General features: G+C 36.7%; 1 protein-coding gene across 2 annotated transcripts in view; it reads right to left on the bottom strand.

Annotated features, from left to right (window-relative positions):
• The window catches only part of luzp2 (leucine zipper protein 2), a 187,411-nt gene that overhangs the window by 24,475 nt on the left and 145,310 nt on the right, over positions 1–17,626 (bottom strand). Inside the window, exons 8-10 of one of the 2 annotated variants that reach the window (XM_017414304.3) lie at positions 15,751–15,825; positions 14,822–14,986; positions 1,418–1,522 (exon numbers count right to left, since the gene is read on the bottom strand). In XM_017414304.3, the coding sequence (XP_017269793.1) occupies positions 1,418–1,522; positions 14,822–14,986; positions 15,751–15,825 (345 nt within the window). The remainder of the gene's footprint in view (positions 1–1,417; positions 1,523–14,821; positions 14,987–15,750; positions 15,826–17,626) is intronic. The other variant, XM_017414305.3, reaches the window with a different exon arrangement.

A 17,626-nucleotide genomic window follows, 5' to 3' on the forward strand; every position in this document is an offset into this window, starting at 1 on the left:
CCCCCCCACCCCACCCCGAGCCCCAGCAATTTAAACACGTTGGTAAAAAAATCCCAGCAACCAGCTTGGTTTTAAACATATCTTGCTTATCCATGTGAGGCACATGGTAAACAAAAGAAACAAAAGACCAAATCGTGGAACATCTGTCCGATAATTAGCCACATACCTTTACAACAGCACCGAAGAGAAAAAGAAAGCAAGAGCAGAGCATCAGTCTCCAGGCAAAGGATCAGCGCGTTTGTTCAACCAAACCACAGGACAGTCTCAGTTCATTTCGTCCAGGAAAGCAAGTGCAGCCTTCGGTGATCGAAACGCTCGGGTTTTTCCTTCGTGCGTAAAAGATAGGACAGCCGGATACCGCATGGAGAATCTCACCTCCTTCTTGATAAGACGATCACACACCCCGTTAAACGCCCGGCGCATCTCCTTAACAGCAGCGGTCATATCCTGTTTGATGAAGATAGTTTGGCCTTCGTATGTGAGCGGAGCCTGCTTCCTTGCCGCCGCCAGGATCCTGGATGTATCTCTGGAGTGATGTAGCTTAACAATCACGGCACGCGGTCGGTCAGGTCTCGGCGGTCCAAGGCTCCGATGAGCCCGGTCGATCTTAATGACGCCCCGCTTAGACTCCAAGCCAAGAAGAGTAGGGAGCCATCTCTCAAAAAATGAGACTGGTTGTCGGCCTTCCGTGTCTTCTTTGAGGTTGTAGATCAGGATATTATCCCTACGGCTCCGTCCCTCCAGATCTATACATTTCTCCGTCAGAGTGCGTACTTTCGACTCCAGCTCCTTCAACCTGGGTCCCACCGCAGACATGTCGTCCTCCACCGCTGAAATGCGGTGCTCCGCTTCCGTGATGCGTTCCGTATTGTTTTCTATTTTAGCAGATAGGTTACCCAAGGTGGTGGAAAACTCCTTAAACTTCGTGTCAATCAGAGCCGAAATCTTCTCAGTAACAGATTGGGAAATGTCTGCCGCTAGAGTGTCAGAGCCGCTAGCTAGTACCTCGTGCTGCCGAGCTACCTGGGTAGCTTCTTTGCTAGTTAGCGTATTCTTCCTTGTTGGCTCTTCAGTTGGTTTATAAGCGGATGATTTGGCTGTTTTCGAGTTGGGCATGGTGTCGGGTTGCTATAAAATAAGCCTACAGTTTGTTAGTTTAAATAAATATATTAGAATAATCCAAGTTGGCTCGAGAGGAGTGGGAGCCCAGCGACAAGCGTCCGCTCAGGATAACTGCATCACGTGACCCCCTTGTTTTAAGTTTTTAAAATTATGAGTCTATAGGCGACAATTGAAATTAAAGTGTTCCACCTGATTTCTGATGAGGGAATCGTGAATTTTGTGAACAGATGAAGGTCATGAACACCAGCCCTGGGGTCACATAGGCCATTACACTTTAATTACTCCAAAAGCTCACCTTTTCCATCTGGCACTCTTTGACTGCGCCATTCTCTCTCCTCATTACGCCAATGTTCATGGGTGATTTAGTGGCTGTGACAATTCTCTGAACTTTAGAAATATCCTGTAGGTAAAAACAAAAGGTTTCAAATTTAGATTAAACACAAAAGTCATGTTAAATGCAGCAGTGATTCTGTGGCTCTTGAAATGTAAACAGTTGTCATTCAAAAGCTTGTGACTTTTCTGTGTTTTAAATATCATTTCAAAGAATGATAAACAGGTAAAGGATGTACAAAAGCTGTACAAAACAAGTTCAAGTTTAAGATGTTCAGAATGCTTTTATTTTGCTGACATTTAGTTGTGTACCACCCTTTTTTCCCGTTGATTGGAAACTGATACCTCTGGCTACTGAATACTGAATTTGTTGTAAAATTCTGTTTCAATGCATCAGATAGTTTACAGCACAATTTCAATCTCATCCAAAATAGTAGTCCAACCAACTGGTAGATGAACAAACACTGCCATACACAGAGCCATTCTCTCAGCATGGCTACACACTGTATAAGGTTAATAAGCTGAAAAGTTAATAACCTGGAAGCATTTCACCATCCCCCCTTCTCTATGTCAAAAGACAGTGGGATGTGCAATTAAATGCCAACATTTTGCAATAAAGGAAAAGAGGGGCACAGTTTTGTTCTAAGTGTAAACGGCACATTTTATTCACTGATTGGTAGATGCAGGATGATTATAAGCATGAACTGATTGCAACTGCCTGGTCAAGAAGCCAATCAGCACACATGTATAAGATGTAGAATAAAAATGGTAGATAATATATTGTAATAAAAAATGAACTGTGTCTAAATGTGTCTTCTGCCACAATATATAATATATATACTGTGGCAGAAGACACATCTGATACACTTGCTGATAACTGTTAGTTCATTCAATTTAGTTCATTTAGTTCTTATATATATATATATATATATATATATATATATATATATATATATATATATATATAGATAGATCTTATATATAAGTTTCACCAGTTCCTACAGTTTTAAACACAAGCTTTTCACAGTTGCTAGGAGACCTTGTGATTTGATTGCATCTCTCTTTAGCCTGTGTGGAGAAAAAAACGAACAAATAAACATAGACACACACACACACACACACATATATATATATATATATATATATATATATATATATATATATACATACACACAGCTTGTAGAAGGTGCATGTCACACATTACCGTGGTGCTATGTCTTACACCCTACATGTTTTGGAAAATTCTTTTAAACAACTTAAAAAAAAACAGTAATCACTTATTTTGGATGATGTTTATTCAACTATGTGGTAGAATTTTAAAAATACAGCTATTCAGATTTTAAATCTGGCTTTGATAAACCTATCATAAAACAAAATTTGTTCAAATGTTTGCAATTTTTGGCAGTTTTTCATATCAAATGGAAAAAAGAACAAGTGAACTAATTCATAATAATATTACAGTTTGAATAGCTTTGTAATTTATCCTTCTAATCAAATATCTGCACAAGTATAAATATTCATGTTAGTCTGTAATTACCAAATTTTTTTGAGCCCTAAATAAAAAGGCTCAAACAAGACTGCTGCATTTTTAAACAATAGAGAGGTTTATGTAACTGCTTCAGAAAGGTCATTCTACATGGAGTGAGATGGTGTTAATTAGTCAGCTTTGTCTAAAATTGGAGCATGCAATATTTACCCAAGTCACATTTATAAATAATACCCTGATAGAATCCTTGAGCTATTTTAACATTTATTTGTCTCCAAGTGAACAGTTTTTGTCAGGATGCACTGTCATACATGAAGGACCCACATGCAGACAAAACGGAAAGGGAGCAAGGTAACAGTTCAAGGGAGCAACTCAGGATCCATCTATAAGCAAGACAGTTCAAGGGGTTGGCCTGGGGCTGGAGAAACAGACTGAGTGGAGACACTTCAAGTAGATGGCCTGGGATCCAGCAGAGCAGTGAAGGTGGTCAGCCTGGAGGCTGTCTAGGGCAAAGAAGAGACCCCCAAGGAGGTCTTCCAGACTGAAGGAGGGTGTAGTGAATCAGACGAGGCAGAGACCCCTTCGGGGGTTGGCTAGGAGGCCAGCAAAACTGGAACCAATCAGGTGGTTGACTGGGATGCAGACAAGACTATTGAAACAGACAGGTTGGGACCTCAGGGCAGCTTATGCAGCTGGAACAGCACCCACCTAGGCCCCCTTGTTGGCTGCCCCCTCCCCCAATGGCTGACACTGGAGCTGGTAGAGGAGTATTTACATGGACCTCCTAAAGAGCTTGATGTGAAGGAGAGGCTCCGCTCATACCACTTGAGAATTTTATATAAAAAAGGAGTGTCCCTTAGATCTATTCTAGGAAGCTGGTGTGGAAGTCAGCCATTTTTTTTTTAAATTTTTTATCACGGGTAAGCAGAACTTTACAAGCGGTCACGGCAGGAAGACTGCATTTCAAGATAACAGAATCTGGTAACAAGAACTCCAAAACAGACAGCAGAATCCAAACATGAACACAGAAACCAAGATGGGCTTTAAAAGACGAAATACAAACACACACATGACTGAATGTATAAAGAACACGAAGCAAGTAGAAGCAATAGAAGCAAAAACCAACTTAATCCAGTCATTTTTGTTTAGTGTTACTTGGGTTTAACTTTTACATGGGCTAAGGTGTAAAATACACATTTTTCTATCAACTTACTGATGCCTCACATGTTGCCACACCCCACCTCCCACAGATGCATTTGATGCACGTCTAAACAAACACAGATCATCTGTGAGTCATCCCTTTTGAGATTTACTTTTGTTAGATCCCACTTTGACAGATTATGACATTTCAGTAAAGTAACAAATAGCAAAGACAGTAATGCTGAGATAGGAGTGGGAGGAAAACAAGATGGACAGTCAGAGATAAAAAAGATTCTCTCAGGAGGTGGTAGAACAATCTATATCACTACTAGCTAAAATCATGTCCAGATAAAATATATGACTCCTACAAGGTTGAAGTACTTTATATCAGCGGTGCAAGAATTGCTCTATGGTACAGTGAAAAAAGTAAACAAAAATACATTTTTTTTTAAATGTGTTTCATGACAAGCTTTAGTCTTTTGTATGTAAAAAACAATAAATAATAAAACATCACTAAATACTAAGAGTTTAATTGAACCCACCTGGGAACTCTTTTTCTCAAGAATTAACATCTACTAAGAAAGATTTGAGTATAAAAATATTCCTGCCTTATTATCACACTAAAACATAAACAAGCTTTAAAATTGAACTGGACGCCCAGCTTTGTAAACTGTTTTTTATGGCATGAGGACTAACATTTAAAACTTACAGTCAGTAAGATAAAATCCCTTAAAACCCACTACATTTATTTTACCAGCTTCATGGCAAAGTGAGTCATAGCTCTGTCAAACTTAAGATGTACAAAACAAATCCATAGAGTTCCTATTACATTACAAGACATACAGAGTTATTGTAGGACAGTAGTTCATCTGTCTTATCTGTCTACAAAACATTTTTCCAGCAGCTCTTCTGGATGGTAATGTGTTCTTCTTCAAATGGCAGATGGCAATGTGCCTTTGAAAAGCAATAGGTTTATTTTTGCAACCTGCACACCATGATTTTTTAGTGTTTTCCAAATATTAGACCTAAAACTTTAACAATACTCAATGTAAATAGGGGATTTGTTTTCATAAAAAAAATATCTATTGACAGTACAGATAATTACATGCATCACTGTTAAGTAATTTTGCTGATTCAACACACCTAGTAAGAATAAAATTCATTAGATTATATATTTTTTTCATTTGGGCACTGTCTATAGATTGATTTGAAATGGTTTTGTAATATTTTCTGGTCTGTTGAGCATCAACAATGCTTAGCTGATTCTCTATTAAAGCCTTCCTTGAAAGATCACGGCACACTGTAGGAAATTGTTTCTGTTATTAGAATTAAACTATAATAGATCACTGATGTGTAAATAAAACAGGGCATCTTCTCACACCTGATTGTCCTCAAAACGATTGAACAAACATGATCACAACATCACCTCCAAAATAGCAGCTAATCCCAGAGATCAAAACCTTTTACTACTCACAGATTTGCAATATTGAATCAGGACCTCAATGAATAATTGACCAACTGTAACATTTTTGTCCTGTTTGTGTAACTAATATTATTTAAATTTTGGACCGTAAGTGTGACACATTTCTGAAACATTTGTAAGTGGATCACAAATCTTTTGGCACAAGTTAATTTTCTGTTTCGCAGACCAAAACCTAAAAAAAAATAAAATGTCTTTCTTTTTTGCTAACGGGCCGACTGAATGTTCAGGGGGTTCAAAATTAGCTGTCAACCAGCAAAAATTGCCGTATACAGCCTTCCTTCAGCCACATTTTCACTGGCTACTTTTTGTTGACTGACCAAAAATATTTGCAAATGTTTGTCTAGAAGAGTCCCTGTTATCCCCGGTCTGCATAGCGATGGAAAATGTAATGTTATTCACAATAAATGGTGATTTTCTTCCTCATTGAGTTGGTTTATGATAATTTTTGTCGATACATGAGCAAAGCCATCTTTAAGCAAGCAAGCAACTGTTGTTGAAACACCACCACTGATTGGACGAGAGTTCTCATTTATCTGCTAAGACCTCTGATTGGTCGGTGTTGGAGGCATGACACTGCCTTTTCCAGGCAGTGAATGACAGATGCGGAATGTCTGAGAAAAAAAAAAAAAAACAACACAAAAAGAGGAAAGCTAACCCCCTCAATTTTTTACATTTCGTGTTAAATAAAGGTTGATTTTCTTAATGTTTATTCTGTGGTTTATTTAGTAGTTCTGGTATACCTCTCCTCTCAGCTAAAAGGATTCTATCAACCAAAAAGAATGTCAAGACAATTTATTTCAGATCTCCAGTCAATATGTTTTTTTTAACCTATTTTATAGTATTGCTTACTTCAGGTTTACTGCCTTGGAAAATAGCTCCTTGTTGTGGCTAAATTATGTATTTATTTACCATTTTTTAACCAGGTAGATCGCATTGAGATTAAAATGTATTTTTTTTCAAGAGAGACATGGTCAAGAATGGCAGCAGCACTTAAATGTTACAAAAGATAAAACCACATTTATTACAAATGAATCACTAAATGGATTCTCCATCAGATTTTCTGAAAACTCTCCCAGACCTTACAAAGAGCCAAAAATTCTTACAAATTATTCTCAAAAGTTGCTGATTTTGGACTCCTCATGCACCCTCCCAGCCTTGTTCCAAATGCCTGGAAAGTCTATTTCTGATGTTCTAAATTTCAAAATTTTCTAGGGGAGAGCACCCAGACCTCCTTAGCTGATTGCCTCGTGCCTTCAGCGTTTGGCACAGAGCTTCGCCCAGTGGATGGTCAGCCCCCTACTTTTTCTAAATAGCCTCCTACTCCTGAAACTTTTGAACCCCCTGAATGTTATGTAAATTAGTCCTCTCAAAATGATACTGGGGTGATTCTGTATGCTTCCACAGTGCTACTAATTACAGCAAATGCTTTCAATTTATTTCTCAAACATTTGAAATATTGACATTTTTAATTAAATCAAATTGACATGGAGTGAGTCCATTTTTCCTTTCTAGTTAGGTCCAAACTACTCATTACTTCAGCAATAATCAAGTGAAAATTTCAGAAACTTTAGCTTTGGACAGTGTTTTAAAATGTAATGTACAATGCTGCACAACCGATTACCAGCTCACAAACTCAGAGGTATGTCCTGATGGTTTCAGAATGCACATACATGCAATTTGAGCAGTATATTGCAAAGTTTTCTAAGTATATAAATACAACAAATCTGCAGTTAATATGTTTGAATCAGACTACAAGTTATTTCATCTGTCTACCTTTTTTGGTTATTTTTATAAATAGGAACCAAAAACCAGAGGACTGTGACACTGATAAACAAGTACTTCTTTTTAAGTATCTCTGTGTTTCAGACAGTTTTCTGCAAAAGGGTACAGTTAAACTGGGTCAGAAGTGGCATCTTGAGAGCATAAAGTAAGATAGCTGCAAGATGAACAGAAGCAGTCTTACCCTGTCACTGTCAAACCCCATTGCTACTGTGTCAGCTGAAGCAACAACCTTTTAGCACATTCAGTGGAATTGGCTTTACTCGAAGAAGTAACCACTTTTTAGCCATTTCATCTATAATTTCCAAACTTTTGACAGAATCTGTCTCAATCACCCACATTTTCTGGAGAAGCTTTGGGGAGGAAGATGCCATTTTCTCCAGTGATCTTCCAGTAAAAAGCTGATGTTTAAACTGACAACATTTGTTATTCAGTAGTTTCAAAGTAAATTGAATTCCAAAGTAAAATCTGAAAAAAAGTGAATACTGTGATATAATTTATAACATAATGGCTTTCACAGTCTGCCTAGCCAGTTTCAGGTTATTCTTCCATTTAGCACATAGTACTGATCCAAAACAGCCTTCAGCACCGTGTAACACTAAAGAAAAGGCCCATCACCGGCTGTCACAAGAATCAAACCTGACATCTCATCGCTGGACAGATGCATACACGTTTAAGGCAAGCTGGAGTGAGTGCGCACCCAGCGGGTTGGTGAGGAGAAAGGGGACGAGTTTCAAGGATACAAACTGAGAACAATTTCAAATTACAAAGACATTTGTGTCCTAAATCTTTTTGTTTCAAGTGACTAACTGTACAAGTTTAAATTGTGCTAGGGGGTTCATGCTATTTCTATTTAAGTGGACTTCTTAAAATTCAATTTAGGTGTTTTAAATAATACAAAAGTCATTTAAATTCAGTTGATGAATAAATATTTATATTTTCAATGAATATTGATTTGTATAGTCAAGAAAACAATAATAAAAGAAAAATTGGAAGTGCTCACAGCAAGGCAATGAAATGTTTTGGTTCTCTTTTTTGAGCATCTAAAGCATCATTTGCTATTACTCTGATGAAAACTGCACACTATTGGACTACAAGCCATGACTCTCTCCCCGAGACCATTAAATATAAAGCAACTTCCATTCCAGTGTTGCTGATCTCTGCATCCTGACACTAATGAATCTTTCAACAGCAAGAATAGTTTTAAGTGCATATGGACAGCTGTACTGTATATGTATGAGTAAGGAAAGGTCTGGGAGAGTCCTTTCTTTGGCACTTACTCAAACTTAAGATCTGATGTTATAATACTGAAGCTCACTGACTTACTGAGGGTTTAAACAACCTTCTCTGCACTTACAAATGTCCAGCATACCTGTTGAGACTTTCATCTTCCTTAAAGTGTACAATACCATGAAGCAACTTCTAACCTTTTGCTTTTTCCTTTGTAAAATTATTTTATTGTCAACCTCACATGTTGAATGTATATTTGACTTCTTCAGATTACATTTTGAGCCATACTTGCATATGAATCAATAGTCCTGATTTGTTTTTGTCTGCTTTGAAGGGGTTCAGTACTGTTTTTTTAGTCCTTCACATTAGGATTGTCTACAGAGAATGAAAAGTTTAAAATCTCTAGTTTAAAATGATTGTTACCTTCCCCTTTTCTAGTTTCTGTTGGTAGTCTGTAACTTTTCTCTTAAGTCTGCATTTTGATCTCTGGTTTAAATTTGCTCAGTGATAATCTGTTGAACTCAGGATCTCTGAGCATCTTCTCATGTCTATTGGCAAAAACACGATGTATGCCATTTTGAACCAATTTACATGATCTAATACTAAATAAGCGAGAGGGTATAGTGTCCAAAAATAACTTTGCAGAGTGCTTCCATATTTGTAAGCATAATGTGGTCATTAGAGAGTGAAGTTCTTGACTTTTGTCACTTCAGATGCAGGTCATTTGGTACTTTTGAGCCCAGTAAGTGCTAGTTTTTTTTTCTTCTTGTCTAATTTGAAATATATTTGGCTGCGATTTAAATGAGGTCTGACCCACCTCCACATGCACAGGCAGAGTGGACAGATGGAGCACCACAGTAACTTTTACAGTGGGGGCTAACTAGGATTTATCAGACAGCCTGTCAAAGTAGCAAATGCTCACAAGTGAAGTGGTGCTATTTGTATGCTAATGAAGTGGAAAGTAATAACTTTATTAGCATAAAAATCAACATACGCCTTCCTTGCATTTCCTTTACTTATCTTTTTTTTTTCTTTTTTTGTAAAATATTTATTTTGTTTTATTTGGCTTGAGCACTGACAGGGGGATGATAGCAAAAATATGTACTTGCTACTGTATAATGGGATCCACATTTTATACTGCTACCACCAACCAGAATGTAAATGTAGTCAGAGAGAAGCAATTATAGATTGTTGTTATGTATGAATCCACAACAAAGGGACAGTGGTAGCACTGGTGGGCATGGTAGCATTGGCATGATGAAAGATACAGAAACTGATAAACAAACAAACAAAAAAAAAGACATCCTGTAAGTGTCATGTTAAATTTCAGCACCCACAAAAAGGCACTTAGTGAATTGTGACTACTTTGAGAGGAGAAAAGCCTCTTAATGCCAGAAATGCTCACCAGGATCATGGCCGATAAGACACAGTAGTGCCGTGGCCAGCTTGATGATTTCAAAGCAACTGCACTGGCTGCTTTTCAGAAACCACAAGTAACACGATCTCTGATTGTGGTTGACACCACTGAACAAATATTCATAATTCAGTCATTGACATTTTAGAGCACTTTTTTTTTTCAAAAATAACAGCAACATGTATATTCTGCTGCACTGAGTTGAATTATTCTGATCACTGTACGTTATAAACCTTGACATTTCATATTGGTCCTTGAATGTCAGTGTTTGACTAAGAAAACAAAAGGTAATATATGATGCAAAATCCTATGTTTACATCAAATCCCCACGGCAGTCACCTTGAGTTACCTTTAAAAGGGATTAAATCCTGAGCTCTCAGTTGAGTTTGCCGTGACCTTGACTTTGAGAGGCCCCCAGCAAAGAGAGTGTGACACAGAGTCATTTTTATAGAGCACAAACATACCAAATTCCTTTAATGCTCTGAAGTATTGTAATTGTGTTTTACATTAAAAAACACATTATCATAGACTGCAAAGATCAGCATATATACATTTTTTATTTGTGCTTGATTTAGACATGCTATTATTGGAACAACCTCTAGAATCATGTATACCTAACTCATATTTGGTAGTAATTATTTTCTTGGCTATTTTTCTCTGGAGAGTGATGCTTAGGGCATTAGATTGACAAATAGCCACTCAAAAAGGAGATAACAATCAGCTAACGGTTTTCAATTTGTATTGCAGCCTGTACATTATGTTTCCTTGAATGTGCAATGAGGTGAATATTTTAGCACAGTTATTTTCCATAATTTTGCCTAGCTGGGAGATTCACAGTAAAATGAATGTAAGTGTGATGATGTTTACAAATAGATAAGTAGGCAAAAAAAAAACAGTATCCTGCTGTGAAAGCAGATAGGAAAACATCCACCCAGTATTTAGGAGGCATAAGACAAATTCAACTTTTCTTTCATTTTCAAGTACCAAAGACTTCTCCACTGTCAATAATTATGCATATTAGCACATAAATACCATGCATATAATGAAGGGCCTTTTCTGAGCTCTATATGTTTTAGGGAGCTACTATTTAGCATGGTTGCTCTCTGACATGGCCATGTGTTGTACCCAAATGAGAAGGAATAATTGATAAATTGTTTTAATTATGCATTTTTCTGCAGTGGCAAGTCAAATTGTATTTTGTGAAACAAGCCAATTGGACATGGTGATTTTGACATAAAAGGGTTGTAAAATAATAATTTGTGTTCAGCATGTTATTTCATCCCTAAGACTACTCTCAGTTAGGCTGCTTCAGGAAAAAAAGCAAAATTGTTCTAGCAATATAAATAGCACTGAATACTTCAATAACATGAAACTATCGTACACATAGTTGCTCTAAGTTTATTCAAATGATTTAGCTGGGAAATAGTGCTTTTAATAGTTTAAACTTTGATAAAAGTTAAAAGAAACAGTATCGTTCTGAGAGGGATGCATGTTGAAAAACTAATAGTTGCTTCTATACTGGACACAAGTGGCCAAATGCAAACAAACAAAACTAGATTCATGCACACACACACAAAATTATGAATATGCATTCTTTTCCTTTGCTTTATAAATTCATATGCACAAAATTGATCTAAATTATGATCTATTACTTACATGTACAAATCTGATATTCACTCCCTTTTTTGATTGTGTAGAGAGTCCAAAAAAGTGCCAGATATAGAAGTAAGAATAAAGGTCAGGAAAATGTGTTTAGTCAGTGATGTATAAATATTTCTAACCTATTTTCTTAAGTTTAGAAAACGATGCACAACTCTATGGGACATTATTCTTTTAGAGAACAAGCAATAGAGCATTGCCTGCATTAGCTGAAGTTGAATAATAGGCCAAATTACAAGTATCACTCACAAGATCAATCATTTCAAAACAAACTGTCACTGAATCACAATTTTCCCCTTCTTTTACCAGCAGGAAAGTAGACACTTTGCTACACCCTTACTTTAATCAAAAAGGCTGGACAAATAACATTAACAATGACTGCAAGACAAGCATTTAGAAACCATCTACAAAATAAAAATTCTCTTTAAATTCCCTAAAATTATTCAAACGTGCGTTTCCAATTTAACTCCTCCTGATATTTCTAGAAGACATACTGCAAATGTTTGATTTTAATCAAACAAATTTAATAATAAAGATGACACTGAATATTATAAATAGATGTTGCAATTTGTAGGTGGTTTCTCAATCATTGTTCACATCTGCTGTTGTGCTGACTTCTGTTTTCTCCATTTAGATCTACCTCCACAGTGAAAACAGCTCAACACACCTGCTGCACGTAGCCCCAGTGTTATTGTAAATCTGTGGCTATGGTTTGCTAATCTGAGCGAACAGATGTCCCTGACACCCATTTTTTATTTCCACACCTGACCCTTGTCGGGCTCCTTGGCTACAAATGGGTGGTGGCATTCCCCTAATAAATCATTTCTTTATGAAAACATTGCTGATGTCACAACTGAACAGACCCCTTTTTTCAACTGTCTTCCAGACAACTGAAAGAATAGTGAAGAATAACACATACTACTACTAAGAAACTTAGCAGTGAATTGGAGAAACAAACAAATTTATTTTAATTAATGATCATAGCCCTGGAATCATGGTAATAATAATAATAAAAACAACAACAAATGAATGGAAAAATGTATCAAGCAAATCAGCTCTGCAAGTTCAGAGAAAGGAATCTTGCAAAGGTAAAAGAGGTGACAAACAAAAGTCACTGCACACATCAGCAACAAGGCTGCAAGAAGAGAACCCTGACAACCTCAGCTTTACCTGCAACACATAATCATTTAGCCGTTATATTGAGTCAAACAGCCTTGAATGAAAATGATCCGGAGCGAGCTACAGCTGTAGAGAAGAAGCATGGAGGCTATTTTCTTAACCAACCGGAAGTGGTGCATGAGCCAACTATCATCTTTTGCCAGGAAAGCTGAAGGATACTTGTTATCCTGATAGAGTCAAATTGACAGAATTGTTTTCCTACCAAAAGATTAGCCATTTTTTTTAAATTCCACTTGACTATATCAGACAAAATTTGCCTCACAAATGTGAGTGCATGTGGTCTGAAAAATCAATGAAATGTGTACATTTGCAAAGGCGGCAAAAAATATTGAGAATTTATTGTCATCGCAAAATCAATGAGCACAATATCAAAATTGTAAAGGACTGCTGGGACTCCACTAAATCAGAGCACCACACATTCATGTTCTGCATGCTAATAATATTTTTGGTCAGTCCAACAGACTCTCATTGGAGTGAAGGATATGTCTGTTTATCACATTCAGTATTGTCGCCACAACATGTAACAATAATATTGCACATTGCAAATTTTTTTGTCATATTGTGCAGCACAAGCATTTACAGGTTACAAGTATCAGTATTGTGTGTGTGCTTTACAATGTCACAATATCAGCAATAACTAAACTCATCTTCTGTATTCCCTTGTATTATTAAAAAGAGTGAAAAAAATACATTAATAACTAGTTGTAATCATAACAAATCTCTTTTGAAGTGTCAAAACATTTGGAAGTTTTTCTAACTGTTATGCTAGAAGTATCTATAGCTTCAGCTTTAAAGTCCTTTTCTCAAGTACCTGTCGGTGTTATGTTACAAATGGTGCGGTGAGTCAAAGATATCTATTATTGATAGGGTATAACGGCAAAGGCTGCACATGTTACCTGCAAATGCGTCTTTCTTCTTGAAAAAAGCAAGACACTTTTAACAAGCTGTTTAAAGTGGGGATGCAGAATGTTTGTCTGCCAGAATTAAATTTGCCAGTTTTGTTGAACTAATTTTGACCAAGTGCCCATATAGGTACAGATTCTTCTTTATAGTAAAATTAAGATGTGGTCTCTAGTCTTATTGTGATATTGGAATCCCTAAACGTATCTCTTTTTTTCCATACAACAATTTGAAACAAAACTGTGGACTTCATTCTACTTTAACAAGTTGGGGTGATTCTCTCCCAGCTTCAACACAGAAATTAGCCACTCTGGGGCCAATTTTGGCTCTTCCTTCACACTTTATCCAGTGTTACATTTATTGTTTGATGGCGATGACATCCTGTTAATATTGTACATCCCTGGTTAAAAGGGTAGAAACTGGAAATTTTCAAGACTTAAAAACATGAAAAAAACTGTAATTTTCTTTAGCTCTGATTGTGTGTCTTTGGTACAGGTAGCCTGCACAATATTAGAAAACCTTGCAATGTGTGATATCATTGTTTAATATAGTGATAGCAATATCAGTTGTGATAAACCCAATGCAATGTTGATAAATGTTCAATATATTGTGCAGCCCTAATTACAAGTGCTCAACTACATTTAGGAAACAACATAGTGAGGTAATGTGTCACTTTGATTATGGAGACTAAATCCATTTGTTTCACTACATTTACCTACTGCACTGAGATAGGGTGCTAAGTCCTCTGTGCAGATTTGACATGCCAAAGCAGTATATAGTGCTGATAAAATGAGAGCTTGTTAAAATGGCTTGTAGACACAGACTTTTAAAAGGTCTGATTTCCTCCTCAGATGTAAAACTGTATAAAAAGCAACAAATATGTTTACTGCAAAAACATCTTGACAGAGCATATATTGACATCTTTCAGGAAGACATTCTGTTCAAGGACAGCAGGACCTCATCTACAGATGAAATATGCTAAACTGTGCAAATCTCCTTACCGTTTCAATAGTTATGAAAAGGTGAAACTTTTACAACACCCCGGCCATCTTTTGGGAAAACATTAAATCAGACGGAACTGTGTGGAAAAGTGAATTACCTTTGCGTGTGGCTGTTGAAAGGTGACTCTGGAGCTGTTGATGAGTGATGAGTATCTGAATAGGTGGGTGGGGGAGGTGGGGAATCGGTGACTGCTGGGCTGGTTGTGGAGGACAGCTGAAAAGCAGATGTGAACTGTGTCCTTCAGCGCTTTCAGCTGAGACTCCTGTCCCCAAAAAAGATTACACACAGATGATTTCTGAATCCCTCCATCTCTCCTTCTATCCACATGAAAAATGTACTTAAGCAATAAAGCCAGACGAGGTCATGCTTTAGAGTGACTGCAAAACACCTAGAAGGCATCATTAGGAAAGACATGAAGCAGAACTCACCAGAGTAATAATAATAAAAAAATGTCCAGAAAAGAAAAAAAAATCATCTACTTGTAATCAATAATACCAGACAGAATTATTAGTGTAATTATTTTACAACAGCTCCTGATGTCAATACTCTGGAGATGAGCACCAGAATTACCTGTTTCCTCATCTATATTTCCCTTCCATGCAATTTTAACTCATCTGACCAACCCCTGCAAACAGCGTCAAAAACTCAATGTATAAATAAGTTATGTCACAGATTAAAGGAGGATGTGTTCAACTCAAGGGGTGGAATCTAAAGTCTGTGAACACACACTTTTATTATTGGAAAAAAAATGCAACAACAATGGTGTTTTACCGCTAATGTATATTCTTAACACCTTTGCTCATGTTCTTCTCTCAAAAAACAGATGTTTATGTTGCTACACGTGATTTGTTTACTCAGAAACTAAAATGGTGCTTCTCAGTTTTCAGATTGCAGTGTTCAAACAGATCAGACTAGGACGTTTAACCATACCATACAAATACCAACATGCTAAAGACCTACAGAATGGCGAAACAAGAAAATAGGAATAATAAGAAAATAAATTAAAAAAAAACATTTTTCCGCCACCTTATCTAGTGCTGTCTTCTCCAATTCCTCCTTGGCTATAGTTAGCTTGTGCTCCAAGTCCAGAAGCTGCTGCCCCTGCAGAAAAAAAGCATGGTTTATGATTCAGCCTTAGTTGCATCTTTGCAAACAAACTATTGCCTCATTCTAACCTCATTTCTCCAACACTATCTGCAAAAATCTACAGCACAAAAAAATGTTATGCCTTTATAATATTGCTGCATTAATTCACAACTTTTGTAAAATTCTTATTAAAACAGATGCACACAAAGACACACAGTGCTTGAACATTAAACCCCATGTATATGTTAATCCATAAACACTCAAATAATTCATTGGAATATTTACCTTTACAACATCGAAACATAATCCTGATAATTAAGAGCATGACTTGTCCACCAAAAGTGTTTGATAATGCCTTTGGTTCGTTTCACGGAACACTAGAACCAGATAAGCATGTTTCTTTAAAATTTAAGGCCACATTGCAAAAGATAACATCTGCCCTTTCCACAGAGGAAAGTTAAATCTTGACACTTCTAAGAACAGAGCCTTTGAAAAATCAACCACTTCCTTAATGATCATTATTTCTCAAGTGTAGTCATTGAACTGAAGGGCAAACACAAAAGGGCCGTTTTCGGTAAATGAGCTGATATAACTTCATATGAGGATCAACAGAACACCCTCAGAGGAGTCTTTTATTATTGATAAACTCATCAGCAAGGAAGGGGAAAAAATTGCTCATTTTGGGATCATTTGCATGCAGTATGTGTTTAACTGTCCTTGGTAATGGACTTTCAACCATGAACTTTTATTGAGCGTTTTTTACTGGCCTTTCAAAAAGATAAACTGCATAGGTTTACATTCTGAAGAGCTCAAGGTCAGGAGTCACAACAAACACCGAACACAATCCTGGCAAACAGTGTGTGATGTGATGTCGACCCTCGTTCATTTATGTAGTTTTTTTTTTCCCATTTTTATTGCTGTTTGTTCTGATGAGCCTTTTTTTGTGTGTGGAATTGTTAAACGTTTTTTGTTTTTTTTGTTTTGATGCATGTGGAACATTTGGGGGTGTCTTTGCCCAGAGGCAGAGTGGCCATCATCCAATCAGAAGAGTCAGTTGTTCGATCTCCAGCCTTTGCAGGGTATGGAAGCCCCTTAGGACAAAAAACATTCTTCCTCTCACATACATCATCAAACCATCAGCTGAAGTTGAAAATCTACAGTACTTTCAAAACCTAGACTAGATGATTCTATAGTAAAACAGATTTAAATAATTAAAAAAGCTGGTAATGATTTGTGAAACCTTTTATTTAATGGGTAAAAGTTGAAGAAAATGCAAATTATTGCTTTCTGCGGCAAGTTTGAAGTTTGCTTTTAGTATAAGATTATCTAACCCAAGTGTCAACAGTATTGTAGATTTTACAACAAACTTCTTTATAATGTGGCTGTTATGAACAAATGAATGAAATAATAAATAAATACATATAATACATAAACAACCCACCCACCCCCCAAAAAAAGACTGCGTTTCACAAATTAAGTAATGTGTTGTACAAAATCTGTTTTCACTGCAAAATGATCCTGTACAAAAAACCCTTATGCTCGCCTAAGTTTGTTTGCTGTTTTGTATTAATGTAGGTATATTATTGTTATTTTCTGCTTACACCTTTTTGTCCTTTAAGTGATGTCATAGAATAGTCACACAGCAATAATGTCATTGGTGTGCTGTTCCCGCCATTAGCATAGCACTGTCCACACATGTTCAAGTTCGTTAGCTAGAGGAGACCTCAGCATAGTAACTTGAATAGTTAACTTGGGCATCCACATGCATAGCTTAATGCTTTATTCACAGTGTGATGTTATCTTTATTGACAGCTAA

Source organism: Kryptolebias marmoratus, linkage group LG15 (genome assembly GCF_001649575.2).
Source record: "Kryptolebias marmoratus isolate JLee-2015 linkage group LG15, ASM164957v2, whole genome shotgun sequence".
NCBI classification, from domain to species: Eukaryota; Metazoa; Chordata; class Actinopteri; order Cyprinodontiformes; family Rivulidae; genus Kryptolebias; species Kryptolebias marmoratus.